Source organism: Babylonia areolata, chromosome 25 (genome assembly GCF_041734735.1).
Source record: "Babylonia areolata isolate BAREFJ2019XMU chromosome 25, ASM4173473v1, whole genome shotgun sequence".
Lineage (NCBI taxonomy): Eukaryota > Metazoa > Mollusca > Gastropoda > Neogastropoda > Buccinidae > Babylonia > Babylonia areolata.
In genome coordinates this window covers 20,626,612-20,637,705 of record NC_134900.1, presented here as the reverse complement: position 1 = coordinate 20,637,705, position 11,094 = coordinate 20,626,612, and the positions used below count along the sequence as shown (strand labels likewise).

The window sequence follows — 11,094 nt, the reverse complement described above, 5'->3', positions numbered from 1 at the left end:
GAGAGAGAGAGGGATGAATGAATGAATGAATGGTTTATTCATTTATAGGCCATTGCCCCTTATGAAAGGGTGTCACAATTTCTTCATAAACATTGCATCGTGCATTGAAAAATGACATTCGTTCAGATAATATAAATATAACATACCTTAATTTTAAGTAATATTTATGTCCTCACCTTAGTAATACATAATGCACATCATGAAACATATTGTATTCAAATGACATTTATACACTTAAATGATATATGATATACGCTAAATGATAACTCTTACATGCGTAGCTAATGACACTCAGTTACGTTATACACATCGTCCGTATGTAGTCGTTACTGGATACACTAAGACATAAGAACAGATCGGAGCTTAAAAGATTTATACAGATAAATTGATAGGTTTCTAATAGTTTGTTCATGCGCTGATGCCATAAGTAACGACAGTCTAAACTGACTTGGGAACTTAAAATATTTCAATGGTATGTACTGTACTCTTAAATTATACAAGACAGGGCAGGACAGAACAAAATGCACCTCATTTTCTTTCTCCATCTGGCAAAGTGGACATAATAAGTCAGCCTCGTTCTGCATTCTATAACGATAACTATGTTCAGCAATATCGGAAATGCCCAGTCTGAATCTTGTCATTGTATACCTTAAATATCTATCTAGATTCATTAGTAAATATGTTTTGATATCAGGTATAGTGCAAAAAGTTCTGTAAACATTAAATCTTTCACTATTTTTTACATGAAAGTCCCATTCTTGCCATCTACACAGAATTAACCTTTCCTTGAAAACCCGAAGAAACTCATCAATCCCTTCCACACCTTGGTTAAGCCATACATAACCAAAACCAAACATGAACAACTTAGAACGTATGTTAGTAGCCCAGTTTGTTTTACCAGGTGCATCAAGATCGAATAACATTTTGTAGGCTTTGTGAGGTAATCTAGACTCATGCATTCTTACTAATTTTAGCCAGTATTTAATGCACTTCCTAACTGAATTTATATAAATAGGATACCTGTTTGTTTCTCCATATACAAAATCATTAGGTGTTCGTGTTTCTACACCCAAATATCTTTTTAATGCAAATAAATGAACCTTTTCACAATTAAATGCTGCTCTGTCAAGTCCCCATATCTCAGCACCATACTGTACTACTGGTTGAATTTGTGAGTCAAATAATTTCAAATAAGTATTTAAAGAATTACATTTTAACTTTGATAACTTTTGCAATATGCATAATAAAGCATTTTTTGCTCTGCTACAAAGATTGTTACAGGCTGCCACAAAACTCAGTCTAGTGGAGAAGTAAATTCCTAAGTATTTATATGCATTAATAACTGGCATAACAATACCATTATATGTCCACCTTTCCCTAGCGGCTAAATACCCCCCTTTCCTAAATACAATGATATTACTTTTATCCATGTTTACTTTCAAGTGTAGAGCTGAAGCTGCATGATATAGACTATTAAGCTGTGTTTGTAAACCAATAATAGTTTCTGATAATAAAGCAACATCATCAGCTAATAATAATATAAACAGTTCAAAATAATTAGGCATAAACATAGCACCATGCCTACCCTCTCTGATCACTTCTAATGCTAATTCATTAATGAATAATGAAAACAGAACAGGACTGCAGACATCGCCTTGTTTGACACCGCGGGTACAACTAATATAGTCTGTTAGCTTAGCACCACATCTAATTCTGGTTTTAACATTGGTATACATACTATAAATACAACGAAAAATCTTACCTCTGATACCGTTTTTCAAAAGAATAGGCCACAATAAATTTCTCTCAATGGAGTCAAATGCTTTTTCGAAGTCAATAAAGGCAACATATAATTTGCGATTAAAAGAGAATTGTTTTTGTACTAGTGCCATCAACGTAAACATATGATCAACAGTCGAATAACCCCTTTTAAATCCTGCTTGATATTCACCCGTCAGATTATACTCATTTATGAATTCTTGAAGTCTGTTATTTATAATCGTACTATACATTTTGCTACTTATATCACACAATGAGATACCTCGGTAATTACTTGGGTTATTTAAATCACCCTTTTTAAACAAAGGGATTACAACAGAATCTGTCCAGTTTTCTGGAAAAATACCCTTATCAAATAATGCATTGAAAAGCTTTACAAAAAAATCAGCCACTACATCCCCAACATATTTCAACATTTCCCCGATAATTTCATCTGGTCCTGCAGCTTTACCATTTTTTAAATTTCTGATAACAAGTAAAACTTCTTCTTTGGATATTGGTCGGTTCATGGAACTAATGTCCACAACACTATTATCATTATGGTTTTGATCATTTTCATCTTCAATTATAAAGCTTTCATTTGCAGAAGTCTGTAATTCAAGTAAACATTTGAAATGTCTAAACCAGTCATCAACCGTTAAATCGCTTCGAACTTGTTTTCTTTTAAATGAAATTTTATGTACAGTTTCCCAAAATTCTCTTTGATTATTTACTGCACATATAAGTTTATCAAGTAACAAATCATTATATTCCTTTTCTTTTCTTTTAATCAGATTTTTATACTCTCTTCTTGCCACGCAGTAGGCATCACCATCAGTTTTGTCTTTGGTACGATTAAAAGTCCTCAGTAATCTTCTAGCTTTCAACTTGCTTACTCTGCATTCCCTATCATACCAGTCATTATGTTTATCATGCATTGTTAGATTAATTTTCTTTTTCATACATTCTGCATGCACCTTAAGGCAATCATTAAACATGTTCAATGCAGCATTACAATCATAATCTATCAAATATGTTGCACGATCTAGTACTAGTAGTGTTTCATCAGAACTCATTGCCTGAATGTAAGTACCATGTAAATTACTATTCCACATAAACTTTTCAGTAAACTGGTTTCCATCCAATGTGTGCATACATGTAGCATTTACTCTGTCTCCAAATCTTAAATATAGTTCAATGGGTTGGTGATCTGATTCTATTCTTTCTGTTACTATCAATTTGCAAGTGGAAAAAACAATGAGAAACAAATCCATAGACATCAGAAAATAATCATTGACACTATTACCTGTTTCTGATATGTAAGTATACTGACCTTCAGTATCTCCATTGCATATACCATTCATAATGCATAAATTAAGTGCAGTACACATATTTAACAAACATTTCCCATAACTATTAACTACATTGTCTGATGATTTTCTGCTGCTGTCAACAAACATGGAATTACTTCTAAACTGTTTACTGTGTATATCATTCCCATCAAAAATATCCTGAGAAAGGTTGGAAATTCTGCTATTCAAGTCGCCAGACAAAATTACATACGCATCATGATATTCAAGCATACAATCAAAAACACACTCTTCAAGTGCACATATACCATTATCAATGTCAAAATAAGTATAGTAAGGAGAACCCTCAGGCGGCACATATGAACACACATATATTACATCTTCAAGCAAACCAAACAATTTGCCATCAATCAGAAACACAAGAACATTTGGGGAATTCGTCTTAATTTCCTGTACATAAGATATAAACTTGTTTCTTATAAGACATATTATACCACCTGAGCGTCTACCCTGTTTGGTAAATCGAACCGCTGGTTTACAAAAAAGAGAAAAACCTGCAAATGCAATATTTTGAAAATCTTCCACAAAAGTTTCTACCAGGCAAATGAAATCAAATGTTAACAAAAAAGACAGAAACTCTTTATCGTTAACTTTGGATAGAAGTCCATTTATATTCCAGTGCAGAAATGAAACACAAAGCCCATGCTCTCCTGCACAGCCACAGTCACTAACATGTAACTCTCTTTCATTCATACAAACTCTTCCTTTTTTAGTCAGCTGAGCACTTCCACCCCCTCGTTCATCCATTATGCCGCAATGTTCACTGCACCTCCTCTCATTGTTTTCGCTTCCCTTTTGAGATGACCCCTCAGTACAATTTTTCTCTCTATTAACATTACCCTTTTGAGATGACCCCTCAGTACAATTTTTCTCTCTATTAACATTACCCTTTTGAGATGACCCCTCAGTACAATTTTTCTCTCTATTAACATTACCCTTTTGAGATGACCCCTCATTACAATTTTTCTCTCTGTTAACATTACCCTTTTCAGATGACTCCTCAGCAACACTTACATCAATCTCATCTGTCAGTTGGTCAAGAATTTGCACTTGTGACACATATTTGAATCCTATCTCTGCATGAATATTACTTCTAACTACATTGGAAGCAACATTACAAACAACATCAGACTCCCCAGTAATAACATTTACATTTTCAGAATTAAGTACACTGACAGAATGAAGCACATGTTCCTCAACGTTAATATTTGCCCCCAACCCCTGGGCCACCGCAGATCCAATGTTTACAATGTCAACCGGTTCTGTACTCACTGTGCTCTCGTCACTGACCCCGCTCCAGTTCACTGATTCAGCACAGCTATCTCGTGCACATTTTACAGTTGTCACCGGTGTCGAGACAGGCAGGCCACCCCCCTAGTCCGTTCCCCTAAGAGAGTCCCCCTCCCCAAGGTAGAACTTTTTCCCATCGATCAGGAGGTGATCGAAAATCATGGACGCTCGTTTGCCCTCACTCCTGGCCTTCTTCAGGTGTGGCGACAGCTTCTTCCTCACCTCCCTGACTCGTAGAGAAAAGTCCTCCCCAATGAAGATATTGCTGCCCTTCAGTTTGGATTTGGCTTTGAGGATCGCCTCCTTGTCCCTGAAAAAGGTACAGCGCGCGATGACGGGTGAGTTGGGCCGGGGGTTCAAGCGGTGGACTCGGTCGAATTGAATATCACCAGACAGCTCCAGTGTGTCCACCACAAGGTCGTTGACTCTACCTTCGCATTCAGCCTGTGTCTCTTTGTCACTTCTTGAAAGACCGTAGAATATGACGTTATTTCTCTTCGAGCGTCCCTCAAGGTCGTCTGCCTTCCTTTCCATTTCTTGCATTCTTTTCTTCATGTCTTCGTTTTCACGACGTAGGTCGGTGACTTCCTCCTTCAGGGACTGGACCTCTTCCTGCAGAGCGGTGTGGCCATCCCGGATGTCCTTGATGTCTTCTTGCATAACATCAAACTTTTCATGCAAAGACTGAAGCATAAACATCAGCTCGGTCCGAGTTGGCTCTGCGGCAGGAGGCTGAGAAGTCACAGGTGAAGAAGTTGTGGTCTTCTCTGTGCTGGCACTGCGACCTCCACTAGACAGACAGGTCTGACGCAAGTTGTCCTTTCGTGGTCCCGGGTTCTGTTCCACGTCTCCGCACTGTAGCAAAAAACTGCCCCAAAACAGGTACGTGAGGAGACAACCTACCACGACACCGTCTGTCATCGTCTTCATGTTCAATGTCCGCTGGCGCAAGGCGATATATTCCTTGACTCTCTTGTTCATGAAGAACAAGAAAACAGCGTGGAAACAACCACACCGTGTCCGGAAATCTAGCTGGGCAGATGGCATAGTACTTGACGTAAGTATCTACCAATTCTTGTCTTTGGATACTTCCGCTGACCTGAGAAATTAACAAATTTGGCAGAGCTAATTAAACGCGTGTGTCGCTGCTGAATCTTGCTCACACCTCCCGAGAGAGAGAGGGAGAGAGAGAGAGAGGTGGGAGAGACGGAGATGTTTGATAATAATAATAATATAATGATAATGGTATTTATATAGCGCTGAATATTGTGCAGAGACAAATCAAAGCGCTTTTGCACCAGTCATTCACACGCATGCATAACTCTAAAATTGGAGAAACTGAAGACAAAGTCATTTTCGCATGCGCGCGCGCGCGTGCGTGTGTGTGTGCGCGCACGCTTGTATGGATAAACGGGTGGTATACAAAGGATTACTCAGGAAAATGCAACGAACAGTATGTAAACATCAAAATATAACACCATGTGTCAGCAACAGCAACATCAAAAATCACATTATAGAAAAACTCTCATTGGACTAAGTAACAAGGATTCAGCATTTTCAAATAAAATTGTGCGCGCATGTGCGTGCGTGCGCGCTTGTTTGTGTGTATGTATGTGTGCTGTCCAAATCATAAACCACCACACACAAGAAAAATGAATAACATAAATGAATAACATGTTTATCACCCAATGGTGTGGTGTGGCGTTTAGGGGGCAATGTAGCTTGGCTGCTGCTTCCTATTTGGTAGGAAGGACGGGCGCACTGGTCCTCCTCCAACCCCTAAATCTCTCACATGTGGCTCCTAGCGCCATACCCCGGTTCCTCAGCTCAGCAGGTGTGCTAAACCATGTGAGGGGGTGGTGTTTACACTGCACCACTGGGCGGACGAGCAGCATCAAGCAACCAACGGCCAGGGCGGAGGTATCCCAAGATGGATACAACGGCTAAGTGTACACGACTGGGGCGACCCACACCATATTAGTGGTTTTCGGCTGCAGTCACAAGCTTGGAGAGGAGACGGGCGCCACCAAGCAATTCTCGCCCACTGAAAGAACATGAGGAATGCAGACGCAAAGAATTTTCATGCCGGATCGGCCGGGGCCCGGACTACCAACGTCCGCGCGTCCTACTGACACGTTCCAGGGTGGGCGCGGTGACAATCATCACTCTAAGTATGCTACTGGAGCGAAAAACAACATCAAGCTATGCAAGACAGGAACAGTCATCGGAACATGAAATGTTCGCACGCTACATGCCTGTGGGAAAATTTATGAGCTAACCCATGAGCTGAAAAGATACCGCTGGGATGCCATCGGGTTATCAGAAATCAGATGGACAGGAATGGGAGAAACTTGCACTGACGAAGGGCATAAGATGTGGTACATCGGCGAAGACAAGTTACACCGACACGGAGTAGCCTTCATAGTGAATAAAGAAGCAACCAAAAGTGTTCTCAGCTGTACGCCTGTATCTAGCCGACTCATCCATATCCGAATTGCAACCAAACCGCAAAACATGAGTATCATCCAAGTGTATGCTCCTACATCTGAGTATGAGGATGAAGAAGTTGAGAAGTTTTATGAACAACTGGACTCCATCATTGCAAAGATTCCAAAGAAAGACATCCTCATAGTACAGGGTGATTGGAATGCAAAAATTGGGCCTGACACTTACAACGACTGGGCTCGAACAGTAGGAAAATTCGGCTTGGGAGAAACAAAGAACGAGGCATCCGACTGCTAGAATTCGCTAAAAGCCACCGCCTCACTGTAGCCAACACTCTTCACCCACACAAGCTCTCTAGGACTGCGACATGGCATTCACCCAATGGGCAAGTGCATAACCAGATTGACTTCATTCTGGCACCACAACGCTTCAAGTCGAGTATTAACAAGGCACAGACAAGAACTTTCCTAGGCGCTGACATTGGAAGCGACCATGACCTTGTTCTGGCAACCTTTAAGCTCAAACTCAAAGCGAAGCAATTCTCAAAGAGCCCTCGCATCCGCTTTAACCTGGAGAAACTGAAAGACCCGGAGATATTTAAAGCCCAGGTAGGTGGAAAGTTCGCTGCACTGAACCTTCTAGAGGACATGGATACACTTAACAACGCCAACGAAGTGTACATGGACGCCGGCGAAGAACTCCTCGGAAGGGAAAGAAAGAAAATGAAACCATGGATCACAGACGAAATCCTCGACCTGTGTGACATGAGACGTGAACTCAAGGGCGAAAGGAATGAAAGTGATTTGGCAAGATGGCAATACCAAGAAGCTAACAGGAAGGTGAGAAGGAAGATGAAGGAGGCAGAAGAGAACTGGATAGAGGAAGAGTGCAATGAGATTAAAAAAGGCTTTGAAAGTGGGAGCAGCAAACAGGCCTACAGCACGCTAAGAAGCCTCACTCAGTCAAGTCAAGCAAGAACTGCTGTAATAGAGGACAAAGAAGGCAAACTCCTTTCAGACAGTGAAGACGTCCTGGAAAGGTGGATAGAATACTGCACTGGCCACCAGCTCCACCCAGACAGCTCCATGTTGGAAAACGACACTGTCAGCTGAACGTGACAACTATTGTCCACCCATACTGAAGGAGGAGGTCAGAAACGCAATACGAAGCTTGAAAGAAGGGAAATCACCGGGTGTGGACAATATCCCAGCAGAAATGTTGCGGCAAGGTGGTGAGGCGTATGTTGCAGTCCTTCAAGCAGTATGCCAGAAAATACTTGATGAGAAGAGATGGCCAGAACAGTGGACGCAATCACTGGTGATTCCTCTGCCAAAGAAGGGCAACCTGAGACAATGCCAGAACTATAGGACCATTGTCTTATTAGTCACCCAAGCAAGATCATGCTACGAATCCTCCTCAACAGACAGAAGTCAAGGGCTGAAGAAGTACTCGCTGAAGAACAAGTTGGTTTCAGAAAGGGAAGAAGCATCATTGAGCAAATATTCAATTGCAGAATACTCATTGAGAAGCACCTTCAACACCAACGCGACTTGTTCCACAACTTTATTGACTTCAAGAAAGCGTTTGACAGGGTTTGGCATAAGGGACTATGGCATGTGCTGAGGGGATATGGAATCGACGAAGGCATCGTGAGCGTGATAGAGGCCCTATACAAGAATTCCAACAGTGCAGTGCTCCTAAACAACCAACTAGGGGAGTTTTTCAGAACGACCGTCGGTGTCAGACAAGGCTGTATCCTCTCTCCTGTGTTGTTTAATCTGTTCTTGGAAAGGATAATGCAGGAGCCACTGGAAAACCATGAGACCTATCTCCATTGGTGGCAGACGAATATGCAACCTCCGGTTTGCTGATGATATAGATCTGATGGGGGGAACGAACGAAGAACTGCAGGAACTTACCAACAGTCTTGTTGATAGAGCGGGTGCTTACGGAATGGAGGTCAGCACAGATAAATCCAAAACCATGGTAAACAGGTGAACATGGACCACGCCACTATTTTCATGAACGGAGAACAACTGGAAGATGTCGGAAACTTCAAATATCTAGGAGCAACCCTGACAAAGGATGGAAGCAGCAAAGCAGAAATAAGAATTCGTATTGGCACAGCCACCGCAGCCATGACCAAACTGAACAGAGTGTGGAAAAGTAACATCCGATTCTCCACAAAATTGAAACTCTACAAAGCCCTGGTGGTCTCCATTGTATTGTATGGTTGCGAGGCATGGACACTGACGGCCGAAACTGAAAGGAAGATCTAGGCCTTCGAGAACAAATGCCTGAGGAAGCTCCTTCAAATTTCCTGGATCGAGCACAGGACCAATGAATATGTGCGGAGCAGAATTAAGAACCTTGCTGGACCTCAGGAACCTCTCCTTTCAACCGTGAAGAGACGCAAGCTGAAATGGTTTGGGCACAACACTCAACACACCAGTCTGTCCAAAAAAATCATGCAAGGCACCATCGAAGGCGGGAGAAGAAGAGGAAGACAGCAGAAGAACTGGCATGAGAACATCAAAGAATGGACCGGACTCCATACACGTGAGCTGCTGCCGGCTGCTGCTGACAGAGACAGAGAAAAAAGGTTGCGTCTGCGGTCCTCAGGTTTCCCCCAACGACTACTTTGTAGTTATGGGCCTGAGGTGAGGTGAGGAGGTGTTGAAAACCCAAACTATGCTATTAAAACACAAACAAGCAGAAACTCATAACAAGATTATAACCACGAGGGGGCATACTACCATTTCCACAAGCAAACACACAGTTAATCGTGAATGGATTGTCCAGACGTGCATTCATCATACATACCCAAGCCCTCCTGGTCAAAGAACCTGCTGGACACTCTATGGAGGTCTACGTTGATGATTCTTCCTTTGCTCTCCGAATCCATTTTGTCTTCCTCGACCCACGAGTGGGCTGTTGATTTTGCAGTATAATTTATATTTCGCTAGTCAGCAATTTCGTTAAAAAAATATACAGTTAATTTGTCAACAATCGACTGAAAACAACAGTTTAATATTTGAGCTAAGAAGACTGATACTGTACAAAAGGTTTAAAAGTTCTCCGTCTACATTCAGTTACATATACTACAGCTTCCAAAGAGAAGAGGAAGAAAAGGGCAACTTTTCCACAACGCTCACGTTATTTATAGTAAGCAGGAACAGCTGGGAAGTGTGGGGGGAAGGGGTGGGGTAAGGTGGGGGTGGGGGAGAGGACTTGAGGAAGACAGCCTATCACGTGACCAAAAACTGACGACGCGGTTGGTGAAGGTGCAAAGCGCGTGCACTTGGTGTGGTGTGGTGTGGTGTGTTGTGTGGTGTTGAGGTGTGGTGTGGTGCGGTGTGGTGTTGTGTGGTGCGGTGTTGAGGTGTGGTGCGGTGTGGTGTAGTGTGATGTGGTGTTGAGGTGTGGTGCGGTGTGGTGTTGAGGTGTGGTGCGGTGTGGTGTGGTGTGGTGTGGTGTTGAGGTGTGGTGTGGTGTGGTGTGGTGCTGTGTGGTGTTGAGGTGTGGTGCGGTGTGGTGTGGTGTTGAGGTGTGGTGTGGTGCGGTGTGGTGTTGAGGTGTGGTGTGGTGTTGAGGTGTGGTGTGGTGTGGTGTTGAGGTGTGGTGCGGTGTGGTGTGGTGTGGTGTTGAGGTGTGGTGTGGTGTGGTGTTGAGGTGTGGTGTGGTGCGTGTGGTGTTGAGGTGTGGTGTGGTGTGGTGTTGAGGTGTGGTGCGGTGTGGTGTTGAGGTGTGGTGCGGTGTGGTGTGGTGTTGAGGTGTGGTGTGGTGCGGTGTGGTGTTGAGGTGTGGTGCGGTGTGGTGTGGTGTGGTGTTGAGGTGTGGTGTGGTGTGGTGTTGAGGTGTGCATGTGGTGTGGTGCGGTGTGGTGTTGAGTGGTCTGGTGTGGTGTTGAGGTGTGGTGTGGTGTGGTGCTGAGGTGTGCATGTGGTGTGGTGCGGTGTGGTGTTGAGGTGTGGAGTGGTGTGGTGTGGTGTGGTGTGGTGTTGAGGTGTGGTGTGGTGTGGTGTGGTATTTTGTGGTGTAGTGTGGTGAGGTGCGGTGTGGTGTGGGGAGGTGTGGGGAGGTGTTGAGGTGTGGTGTGGTGTTGAGGTGTGGTGTGGTGTGGTGTTGAGGTGTGGTGTGGTGTTGAGGTGTGGTGCGGTGCGGTGTGGTGTTGAGGTGCGGTGTGGTGCAGTGTAGTGAGGTGTGGTGAGGTGTTGTGTGGTGTGGTGTG

General features: G+C 43.1%; 1 protein-coding gene across 2 annotated transcripts in view; it reads right to left on the bottom strand.

Moving 5' to 3' along the window:
* LOC143299763 (haloacid dehalogenase-like hydrolase domain-containing 5) overlaps positions 1–10,001 on the bottom strand; it is a 31,345-nt gene extending 21,344 nt beyond the window's left edge. Inside the window, exon 1 of one of the 2 annotated variants that reach the window (XM_076613162.1) lies at positions 9,687–10,001. In XM_076613162.1, the coding sequence (XP_076469277.1) occupies positions 9,687–9,768 (82 nt within the window). In that variant the 5' untranslated portion in view covers positions 9,769–10,001. The remainder of the gene's footprint in view (positions 1–9,686) is intronic. The other variant, XM_076613161.1, reaches the window with a different exon arrangement.
* Between the last annotated feature and the right edge of the window lie 1,093 nt (positions 10,002–11,094).